Source organism: Mugil cephalus, chromosome 1 (genome assembly GCF_022458985.1).
Source record: "Mugil cephalus isolate CIBA_MC_2020 chromosome 1, CIBA_Mcephalus_1.1, whole genome shotgun sequence".
NCBI classification, from domain to species: domain Eukaryota; kingdom Metazoa; phylum Chordata; class Actinopteri; order Mugiliformes; family Mugilidae; genus Mugil; species Mugil cephalus.
In genome coordinates this window covers 51,304,946-51,317,441 of record NC_061770.1, presented here as the reverse complement: position 1 = coordinate 51,317,441, position 12,496 = coordinate 51,304,946, and the positions used below count along the sequence as shown (strand labels likewise).

The following is a 12,496-nucleotide window of genomic DNA, read 5'->3' as shown; positions in this document are numbered from 1 at the left end:
AACAATGGCTAAGCCCACCCCCAAAAAACCTTCATATTTACGCAAGAAGGGGTTCTTTTCCATTGTGCCTAGGCTTCAAATTCTTGTTTTTAAGTCCATTTGCGATTCATTTGGTAAGAGTAATTTAAACCTACATCAACCACTCATAGAGGTGCAACAATACAACCCCAAACACAAGTTTTACTGTACCTGTGACATCGAGTGGTATGAAGTGGGATGGAGTGCGTCTTCCCAGGTGCCAGCGGGGCTTCTCTGCCACCGGCGGTCCAGTGGTAGCAGATGTGGCTGTGCTACTGCTGCTGTTGTTACTACTCCAGCCCAGAGGGGGGCGATCTGAGCTGCAGGGGGATGGGGATGGGGAGGGAGACGGGTTGGTCACAGACCTAAGACCAAACACTGAGGAGGTGGTTTCATCTTCGTAGAGCTGCTTGGACGCCGGCTATTGGAAGAAGAAAGAGAAACCAGTGTCATGTTTTGAGCTACTTGGTTCCAGTTCAACACCTGATAATCTTGAGATGAGGTTAGCAAACGGCAGACTTATGTGGCCTGACTTCACATATATTTAATTCGATTCAGTTCAACTTAACTTCAATCGTCCGAACTTTTGTTACTTTTGTCGCTTTGCATGTATAATAAATGTTTGGGATAGAGAAATGAGGGAGAAAATATTTAAAGGTGGTAATGATTTCTAGGGGAGAGGAAGCCATATGACTGAAGACGAGAAGGTAGAAGGAAAGTAAAAGAAGGTTTAGCTGGAAGGGCAGAATCTGACATGTTCCGTCCCTGGTGGCAACAGGGAGGGAAATGTCATCTGTCAAGTGTCGGCTGTAGCCTCTGAGCAACCAGCAGCCATCTCTGCAAACAGCGCTTAAGCAAGGCACTGAAATGCAAACTGCTGAGGGGTGGCGCAATGCAGGACACACTCCAACTTATCCTCTCTGATCAAACACGTCATGTGTAACCTCTGCGGAGGAAGCTGTCTCCTGGGAATCTGCCACCTTCTAATTGAAACGAGCCCAAACAGAGAGAAAGGCATTAACTCAGAGGAGATATTTAACAGCTTGGTGGAGCTAACAGCACGGCCATATGCAGAGAATGTGCAGCCATCTTGCAGTAAAAATCACTGCGGGAGATCGTCAAGCTACCATAATGACACAGTTCAAGGGAAAAGCCTGAGAGCTATAAGCAGGATGAGAGATGAACCAGCTACAAACAATAGATCTGTTTCACATATTAGCACTTTATACATTTTTCAGCTCCACAAATCTCCTGTTCCCATCCTTCCATGCTTTAAAAAAAATCCTCTATGCATAGGCGACAACTGACAACTAGCGATGTCATTTGATATTTTGATTTCTTATCAAGTATTAATGATATTTCCATCTGGGAGACACAATCGCTTGGTGTTTGTTTATAGAAACCTGCTGAGAGTGTGAAAAGCATGATGAGTAATTCTTACAGATTTGAACGAGGGGGTGAGACGTACTGCTGACTGCGGATCATTCGGCTTCGGTCTTTTGTGTACGAGGGACGATAACAAAAGCAATCAGGCACTTTGTCACAACACAACTTTTAGCTGAGTTACAGTGAAATAGCTATTTGTTAGATTTAGGGGAAAGGAATAAATGTTAGTGATTAAGGGCTAAAATGACAGCACTCAGCGTGAATAAAAGTTGTCCAACAGCCAATCAGATGACTGATACACTCACTTGACAAAACAGTAGGTACTAGGGGTTTAACGATTCATCCACTACATCGATGAATCGATTTATTTTCCTATGATCCAACTATATCAATCTGTGCTTGGCAAGTTGGCTGTCCAGATGACATACATCAGTCTAATATCGATTTAAAAGGTAATCAATCGATTGTATCGATATGAGGAAATAACACATTGGATCAAGCACGTCAGAGGATCCGCTAAGAGTACTTTCTTGAGAAACACTGTAAAACTGGACAAACAACATTTACAAATTAGTTTCTTATACCGAATACACTGTTATACAAATATGCGTTATCTGCTAACATCAATGGCAAAATTAATGTATATGCTAATGCTAATATTCGCCTTCACATCTCCTTGCCTACACGAATCGTGAATCGAATCATATCGAATCGTTGTTTAAACGAATCATTACACCCCTACTTGGTACACTAGTGAAAGCGAATGCATATTATTGTTACAGTCTGCATGAAATCTTAGCTTCACAACTCTTCTCATGTTCAGCTGGTGATGTGTGAATAAAAATCCTGTGAAGTAAAAACTTGATGATGAAGATCATCTTTATCCTCTCTCCTTCCACTTCTATAATCAAATCCAGGTCAAACTCCACTCTTCATCCTGTCTAGATCTTCAGCTTTGTCTTCTTCTCATCACCTCCACAAGAATCTAGCCTCTCCTCCTCAGTTATAAAGCTGTTACGATTGGATCTAATTACCCAAAACATTCTCACATTTCTCCAATTGTGCATGTGGTAAAGTAAAAGAAATATAAGTTTTGATTCACTCAGAGGAAAGTCTGTCCTGGCTGAGCTTTGGTTTAATTTAGTTATATCAGTTGTAGAATAATATGTAAATTCATACTTCAATATAAGGCGTGGACGGATTTCTGGACAACACAAAAACAAGCTCAAGCAAAGGCAACTGGACCTAAACTTCCAGTGATGATGTTTAAAAAAAAAAGTTATGAATGTAACCCTAGTTCTTTGTTGAATGTTGCCTAGCTTGTGCAGCGACTGACCTGAAAGCAGATGATGACATGTCTCCATGTTTAAGGAGCTTATTTCCTTGTATACCCCTTTTCTCAGCTGACGTTTACAAGTGACCGAGCAATTTGATTGGTCCAGAAGGTCTTTGCCAGAGCATAATCAATTTGCAGTGGAATGTTTTCAGACCAACTTTCTGCCATACAAACTGGTAGGCAGTATAGTTGATCTGGCTTCCAAGCTGAGGTTTGACAGTTTTACACTTAATAAATCACTACAAAGTGTGTGCGGAAATAGACATGTATAATAAAATGTGGGAAGTATATTTATATGTGGCTTAACAAGTGACAGGTGTGAACATGTACATATTTGTGTGTATAGTTTACCAGGAAGATGAAGTCAGGTCTCTTGTTGTTGAGGGAGATGGGCGACCGGCTGAGCGAGGTGGACGTGTCGTCGGAGCTCTGCGAAGACGGATGCCGGAAAGTCTGACCGGTCAGCTTTGTGTCGTACAACTGCTCCTCAAATTCTGCACATACGCATACACAAAGAGACAGAAAACAAAAATAAATTAATACTTGCTTACACGTAACTCGCAAGACCCAAACTCACACAGCAGATATCTTATGGCTTATGCCTGAGAGCGGCTGCTGCTTTGAATCACCATGCAGTTTCCCTCCTGTGAGTCCTGGTGCAACATTGGGAACCTTTAAGAGCTCCATCTGTTTGTATTTAATCCTCTCATTGGCTCCAACCATTACTCTTCTTTCATTTATTCCTTCTGTCTATATACAGTATATATCTGCCTTTCTCTCCCTTCTTCTCTTCCACTCCTTCTCTCGATAGTCTGACTGTTTCTCCTTCTCCGCCAGCTTAGACGACTCTCCCTCAGGCCATTGTAAACAGATTCCTAACCCCCACCTCTCCTTCACTCTCCTGCTGCAGCACAACACAACCCGGCAGCCAATCCTTTACCCCAAAAACACACTCCCGACCAATTCCCCACTCTCCACTTAGCTCTCACACACACTCATGCTGACAGCGCTAGTGCAACAGCAGCATCAGGGAGGTAAAGAGTTCTGAGTTGAACTCGCTTCCTGGGACAATATGGATTCCATTCCTGGTGGCTTATTGTTGCCTAGCGACACAAGGAGGCAGGCAACAGCAACAGCTCCACCGACCAAAGAAGTTTAGGTTTAGGGTTAGGGATTAGCTATTAGTGTCAAATAGTAGAAAGGCAAGTAAGGCAAAAATAAAATGAGATTTTAAAGTGAACAGCTTGATTATTTGACTACTGGAAGAGGTTAAATGCAATTAAATTAAGATAATTAACTAACTAATAGTATTTGAGGACAGTTCTGAGGACAATGCAGACGAACCCTCCATGACATCACCCACAAGTCTCCTAAAGAGCAGGTTTGAAGCTGGTGGCTCTGGCCGCCGCCATCTTGGCATTGCCAGATTCCAGCTAACAAATCTGTACAAAGAGCAGGAGTATGGACTGAGTTGAGGCAGGGGGTAGAAATTAGGGTAACACGATGAGAGGAAACCCATCTATCTGCCTTAATTATGCATAGCTTTAAGGTATAATTTAAAAGGGCCTGTGTACAAGTTCACCTCTTGTACGATTGCTGGGAATAGAGAAATCAGATATCATGATCAAAAACATTGTTTTACCGGGCAGTAAACACATCTATTACTGCTGGAGAGCTGGACATTTTAACATGGAGGTCTATGGCAGTTGACTCATTCCTAGAGCATGCCTCAAGTGTTATTTAAGGAACTGCAGCTTTTGGTACTTTTTATGTTGGCTTCATTTTTTCACCCTAGAAGTTACTACTAGGTTTGAATTAAGTTTGAATTAGGTTTGTTGTTTTGAGTATCTAAGAAATAGGGAAATTGGAAAGAAATCATCATATAATGGTGCTTGAAAAATTATTTTTTTATTCACTCACTCTCATCAAGTATATCTGCACACATAGAGCAAAAAAAAAAAAAAAAAAAAACATTGCATGTGTGTCCAACACTAAACAGGCAATGAAGAAAGTTAGATAATTAGCTATACTTTGGTGCACATGGGAAGGCATTTAGAAGCCAAAGAAATACACACAAAAAAGATTATACCACTTAACAGAATACACATGCCATATGCAACCACCTCAGTCAGTACAGACTGACCAGGTCAGATTGAGAGGGGTGGTGTTATCCATTGTTTAGGAAAATGTTCTTACTGAACATGTTTGTCCCACTTGGGGTAAACATCTGGTTATAAGTTTCCAGGAAGGACAGAAATACAGATGCAGCAAAAAAAAAAAAAAAGAAAAGAAAAGAAAAAAAAGGTGATTGGAGCCGGAATCAATGTGGACAGTTGTTAATAAAATTGAGAGTAAAATTTCTTTGGGTTGAAAATTGTTGAACGTAGCCATTAAACTAACTAGTTAACCGAAACCCTTCATTTAAATGCAGTATGGGGTAAAGGAGAAGAACTTACAGACTGGTGGCATCTGTTTTTACACTTTTTAAAAATGGCTGCTTTACAACGTCAGTGTCTGGTGAACTCCTTCTGGCAGGTGTCATATTTGAGCCGATTCCATCAGCGTGGGAGTGTTTTGGAGTCAGCCTCCCATAGTCATGAATAGAAATTAATATACAGCAGTACAGCCAAAAAAAAATAAAAAAAAAAAATACAAAAAGATAACGATGTTTTTTTATACCAGGGTAGGCAGTCTACCCACCTACAGCTTGTGCAGTTTCTTTAATGGCATATGGGATCATTGCTGTTGACACCTTCCCTCTTCTTTAACAAAAAGCAGCAGCTGAAAAACGCTATATGATATCACTCATTCTAAGCACAATTATGCACCGGAACTTCACAGGAGACACAGGACAGGCTTTACACCCAAGAAAGCCTTCACAACCTTCAGCATGGATTAAGATGAAGCTGCAATATATGTCGGCTGTCATTTTTTGTCATGTTTTGCAGGTTATTCAGCTTAATTTGAAAGGCTTTTGTAAACTCAGGGGCATTATTTCACAGAAATACAACTGAAGTAATACAATGAAAAGATGGAGCGTCAAGATTTCACAAGAGGAGGACTGCAGCCGAGGTGATACTGACACATGTTTTAATGTCCAGAAAGCTGGAAACAACAAGGCACAGGATCAGAGCAGAACTAATCTGTTGGGATTAAATTCCTGTAAATTTAAGAAAAGTTTGGGAGGATTTGGGAGCATACCTGCCAGCAAGGACCAGGATCTGACTAAGCAAGCTGCCTTTTCTCAGCCTGAGGCTAGCATTCTTCTGTTAATCTGGTTGGTATTAACCCTCCCACATGAAAACTTTCTCATTAATCTCAGTGGGCATCATGCAAGCTCTTGCTAACTCATCCACTGATAGTGTTACACTGCTACAACACAACCCATACTAGCAGTTAGCAGTGCCTCAACAGCACTTTCTAATAATTCACCCTTTACGATTAATTTGCAACTCCTAAAATAGTTTTATTATGGATAAATAAATTGCTAGCTAGCTAACAAGCAACTAGATTAAAGTAGGAAATTCAAATCACATTGAAAGGATGAGGCCATTGGGAATATCAGCATCTTACTAAAACATATAAATTACCACATATTAATGTTTCATCACCCCTTACAAAGTCATGAATATCACAAGAGGGTGCCGTTCCTGTGGACTTTACTTGTAAACAACAGCAGTATTTGATGGCAACTGGTGATAAAATCTACCAGACTTACGGTTCAGTTTTGTATAAATTTAAGAAGCAAGCTAAAACTTATGGAAACATTCATTTTAGAGGTACTATAAGGTCTTATGATGTTTTGGTAACATAAGACAGAACCAGACACAAGAGGTTTGATGCTAACTCTTCACATTTACAGATATTGAACTGGTGATTTTTTTTTTTTTTTTCCCCCACAATCTGTCAATCTATTTTTTGAAGGAATACCTAACTGGAATAGCAATGTGCACAAAATACACTCTGAACCAAATCTATCCAGTTCACAATTAAAAGTGCTGATGTAAATCTTTATTATTATGCAAGGATTTGTTTGATCACTGCTTTTGTCCGTTCTCCAGGAAGCTATTAGGAAATTCTCTGTGTCGGCACTTACTGAAACTCACTTAAGAAACTTTCCCTGAGAGTTATTTCACCGATAGAGCTGTGATAGAGCACTGTCGATTTTGCAGTGTTAAAAATAATTGATTAAAAGTGCTGCATGCAAAAAAAAAAAAAAAAAAAAAACAGCAGGATCAGCTGGTTAGTAAACTGTGAGCAGAAGCCAAAACTCATCTCATCCAAACTGCAATGGCTCAGAGAAATCAGGCGTCAGCAGGTCCGAAGACATGGGAGAGGTAAACAGACTGATAAAAAGGAGCGAGAGGAGGAAGAGTTGACGTTAAGGAGGAACAGATAAAGATGACAGAGGAGGAAAAGGTCACAGTAGGATAAAACAAGGGTGAAGAAGTAAGGAAAGAGAATAAAAAACTCCTTTGAGACATAGTGTAAGAGGAAAGCTGCAGTATAATGAAATAAGGAGAAAAGAAATCAAGAAGTTCAATAGGATAAAAAGGTAGGAGGTAAGAATAAGCAGCAAATGATTAGGACAAGGAAGAAGAAGATGCAGAGAAAATGAGAAGATGTAGGAGGAGAAGAAGAGTCAAGACGAGGCAGTAAATAAAGACATGATGGAGAACCTGTGCTGAGACTGGAAAACACAAAGTAGGTGGAGAAAAAGAGCAGAGCAGAAGAAGAGGAGGAGGAGGATTAATTCACACAACATAACACCAGAGAGGCCAAATCTGTCAAAACTAATACCACTTACCGCGGAGGAGAAGATGCCAGGGTGGGTCCACGGCTCAAAGTCCAGTGATTATAAGATAAAACTAAGATTCTTTCATTGATAATTAAGTATTAAGGCTTCACTCAAATTACTAACTTGCACCTGAGAACTCACCAATTACAATTTCTTCTTGTTTTAATTAATATAAAAATAAAACTATTCTTTTATAAGTAGAGTAAAAGTTATGTTGATAGATAGATAGATAGATAGATAGATAGATAGATAGATAGATAGATAGATAGATAGATAGATAGATAGATAGATAGATAGATAGATAGATAGATAGATAGATAGATAGATAGATAGATAGATAGATATTGGAATGTAAATGAAATTAGAATGTAGGTACACTGCAACCCCAATTTTGTTTTAATAAATAGTCAACTGCCTGCTTATTATTATTATTAAGCTATCACAGTCATTAAACCTTTTGGTCACAAATTAAATGAAGTCTTCAAGTGTTGTACATGCTTATTAGATTAAAGTAACCTGTACCGGTTAAATTGTATGCCTTTTGAACATATACAACTAACCATAGCATCCTATTAGCTTAGCTTAGCTTAGCTTAGCATAAAGACTAGACAACTGGGGGAAACTGCTAGCCTCGACATGGTCGCTCCCGTCAAGTAACACTCAGGAGCTCATGGTTACAATCTGCAAAGTTGTATACACAAAATGCTTGCAGTTCAAGTGGTAAGATCAGCATCAAGCTTGATCATCATCAAGCTGTGGGAATACCGCTGCTAGGCAATTGTTAATATCTAAGCCAGGAAAAGCTAGCAAGCTAATGAAAACTAACTTAATTTACGTGGTTATTATTGTATAATATTAAAAAAAGACGCTGTCAAAAAATGCTTGCCAACACGTCGTAACACATGAACTCTGACCTCTCCAAGGTTGTTAATACCACAAGAGGGCACCAGAGTTTACTCCCAGATGCGATAAACTCGACACCATTTGAAGGCAGCAGGTAACAAAATCTACCTACCACACAGTGACAACAAGACTCCAGGAAGTGATTGCACCCTTCCAAGACATGAGATATTACCGATCAAAATAACTAGTGCCAGTTAAGTTTTGAATATTTACACAGCATACACAGTCATACATCAGACTCATAAATAATATATAACGTACTTAACTTCTTTTACTAACCATAAATCTCTCGTTTCCTTTCCACTACTTTCCATGTACCAAGGTATCCCACACTGCCACTGCATATTCCCTCCAGCAGCAATATACATATATATATAAACAGCATGCAGTCCAATAGTAAAAAGTCAAGAGTTTGAAACACTGTACACTGACCGGCAGAAGTCCAACAAGCAGCAGGTCTAAAGCAGTGGGAGAAGGGAATGTAAACAGTTGTAGATTCATGCTTCAGATAGCAGCCAGGCCCCACTGCTCAGCTATATGACTGAGGGGTACTGTGGTGGGAAAATGAAGGAGGGGGGAGGAGGGACGCTATTGGTGTTTGGGGTGTAAAGGTATGCCGATCACTCCCCCTCATCCACACTCAAACACATTGGTTAAGGACGCCCTACCCCACCCCCTTCCTCTGTCCAGACAAACAGGCCAAGCACTCATGCATCACTAACCTGTGTATTGTGTGTGTTTGTGTGTGATTCTTTCATTCAGGTGTTCATCGAAGTGCACTCCCGGACTTCCCATGTTTCACACAAACATGCAGGTTATTTGCACAAGTCATTGTTTGTTTAAGTTTAATAATATTTTTTTTCTACTCATGTCCCCACGAGCAAATCTGTATTGTTGTGTGTTTGTGTACAGTGCATCCATTCATGGCTAAACCAACCAACCATCCTGGACAATATGCACCCTGCTTGTGTCAAATTTGGGTCACTCTTTCTTTTCCCCTCCAGTAAGACGAAGGGGGGAAGACAGGAATTAACAATACCTCTCTTTCACCACAGCCAGAGTGCTGCTTGTTTGTCTGTGTACCCTACATGCACACCGCCACATACTGTATGTGTGTGTGTGTTTGCACGCGCCGACATTCATGTCGTGTCTTCGTCCTTGTGATTTAACATGCACAATTGATCATCAATCCGTTACATAGAAAAAAGGGGCTGTGTGTAAACCAAGAAAGCGCATCGTTGTGACCTAGAAGGACACGCTTTGGCGGTTAGCGGCCTAGTTTATGTTGGTCATGAGAAACCTCAAGGAGGGTTCTGATCCAATTATCAGGTCCCCTTTGTAGAGGCACAAATTTTGGCTCCAATTCTTGTCAGATATCCAAGGAATGTTTGCAGATCATAAAGAGAGATTCCAGGTATCTTTAACTCATTTGTGTAGCAATGTCCCAATCGGCATCAGGGCATCCGGCCATTTTAAAAATTGGATTGGATTGGAGCACAATCTTTTCCAGTAATTTGTTTTATGTCTCACATAAACCTAAACCAAGTTCCTGAAGTGTAGTAATGTCTTCATCCTCTTCCCTTTAAGAACACAACGACCACATCTTTTGTCAAGAATTAGAGTTGACGTTTCTGTCAGTTAAAGCTACTGACACCTGAATCCTGTGATCAGTGGTTTTGCCAGGTTGACTCACACATGCAAATGCCACTGAATTGTAGCATTTAATGGTGTCACACCTCATCCTGTTTTGAAAAATGTTCCTCTAAAAGCCCTGATGGGCAAGTCTGTCTTTCCTGGTTGACAGCAATGTCACACCAAGGAAAAGCTACACAGAAACTCCATTAAACAAATGACCAGGCCAAATTGACTCTAATCGAAGAGACAAGGCAATAATGTCTTGTACTTGAGAGGCAAACAGACTACCTGATTATAAAGGTCAGTAGTAGAAGTTCAAACTATCTATAAATTCCCTAAAAATGTCTCCACTGCCCAAAGGTACTGCTCCAGACAATATTCAGTGTGACAACAAGGACTCGTTCTAGCTCTCTCTTCACAAGCCAATTCTGTCCACAGTGCTAAACGCCCGCTTTAATCAAATGTGGTATCAAAAAAAAAAAAAAAAATTATAATACTATAAAAAGCATTTAATTTAACATGTACAGTATGTGAGATCACTTAGGACTTTTGAAGATTTTTTTTTTTTATGTCATTATTACCCTAAATGTTTATAATGATACAAAAGTTTAAGCTTTTTCAAAATTGTGAAGATGTTGTGTGCAATTAAATGAAATTCAGTCCATGAGATTACAAGCTTTTCTTTATCAGGATTCTCCACATGATCAATGTTGCACCTGTTCAGCAATGTGTATCGACCGCAGCAAAACCTTATCAGTCCGTGTACATCACAGCTAGCATTGACTCAGGCGTTCTCTGGCACAATTAAAGGGCTTCTGTGACATTTCATTGTTAAGTTAGTACAGACAAAGAAACTTTATCGGGTTTGCATCACATTGACTCAGATCTTCTCTGATACAATTAGGGGGTTACTATGACATTTTAAAGGTTGGTTGTATCACACCACCTTGCATTTTCTGTGGTGATGAAAGGTTGCTTCATTGGCACTTTAAGTGTTTAGGAGACTGCTACCACCTAGGACAAGGAAAGATACAATTATGTGTAGTGATCCGCAGGTAGGGAATCAGGCTGAGACCACTGAATGCTGATGAAATTCAGCAAGTTCTAGTGATGAAAGGTACAAAAACCTTTGGTAACTTGGAGTACCGAGTTCATCATCCATGACTTTGGTTCTTACCAAATTCATCATGCTGATAGAGGACTTGGAGTGTAGGGTGAGGCCAGATAGAGACAGTATTTTCTTTTCAATCAACAGTCAAAGGCAATGACCTAACTGACCTTACGCTTGCTATATTTTTATATTCTTCTTGTCTTGGGCCAAATCATTTGTAGTGGGGGTCCAGTCAACCCTGGAGCATCCACTAGTAACGACCTGTCAGGTACAAAGCAACAAAGCAATGAGCAAATCACTGTATATGCGGACAGGACTTAATGAGCCTGTTCAGACTTTGCATTAAGATATGATCAGGGCTATCCGATTGCGAGTGAGTTCAGACCTGGCATTAATATGTGTTTCCAGATGCAATCTCAGTTTCACGTTCTATGCAAATAAACCCCAACGTCTAGGCTAATGACTAATAAACAGACTTACTTATTACTTAAGGTGTTTTATATAAATAATAATATAATATGCTGCCCTACATGCCAGGAGGCATAATGGGCAGTAAGTAAGTAATTTATAATGGGGTGTTTTTGTTTTTTCTGATTGAAAGCGTTAAAACTCTGCTGATACAGGAGCACTCCTGTTAAGTAGAGGAGGTCTTTAATGTGACTCATGGTGCATCGTCTTCACACTGCACTCGGCCACAAGCAGCCACAAGCGGGGCATCAGCACTGCCCCGCTTGTGGCCGAATGAAAATGGTATTTAGTGGAAAGCCTGAAACGAGAAGGCTGGATCTGAAAATCCACATATTCATTCTGTAGCAGGTCAATGAGCAACAATCTTCCAGACAAGATGGAAAAGGATTCCTGAAACAGATGGTATGGTCCCCACAAAGGCTCGACATCACGGAATCAAACCGAGATCACATGATGCAACTTAGACCAACTAAATCCTGTAGAAACTTTGCTCTCTTTATGTGTATATATAAATACACAGAAAAAACGAAAACATTTTTTTTTTCTTTCAAGCATGGCTCTATGTCATGAATGACACACACTTGTATACTCGTATCACCAGCAGTGCAGTGTAGCAATCAACAGCTTGGATGGCAGTAAAGAGCTGTCGGCCCTCAATGACAGCATCAATGTCTGCGTCAAAGCCGATCAAACTCACTAAAGTGTGTCTCAGCTAGCTCTTATCATCAGTTATTTAAAGGGTATCTTCAGTAAGGAATCCTGTTTGGACAGATTAAGATATTCCTGCTATCTAAGTTATACCAAGAATGCATCATGTATAAGAGAGAACTGATAATCAAGT

General features: G+C 40.1%; 1 protein-coding gene across 5 annotated transcripts in view; it reads right to left on the bottom strand.

Moving 5' to 3' along the window:
- nhsl2 (NHS-like 2) overlaps nt 1-12,496 on the bottom strand; it is a 117,754-nt gene that overhangs the window by 17,102 nt on the left and 88,156 nt on the right. For 4 of the 5 annotated variants that reach the window (XM_047590021.1, XM_047590029.1, XM_047590036.1 and 1 more), the window contains exons 3-4: nt 3,092-3,234; nt 190-439 (exon numbers count right to left, since the gene is read on the bottom strand). In XM_047590021.1, the coding sequence (XP_047445977.1) occupies nt 190-439; nt 3,092-3,234 (393 nt within the window). Of the gene's footprint in view, nt 1-189; nt 440-3,091; nt 3,235-3,369; nt 3,799-12,496 lie in introns of those variants that run through there. The other variant, XM_047590050.1, reaches the window with a different exon arrangement.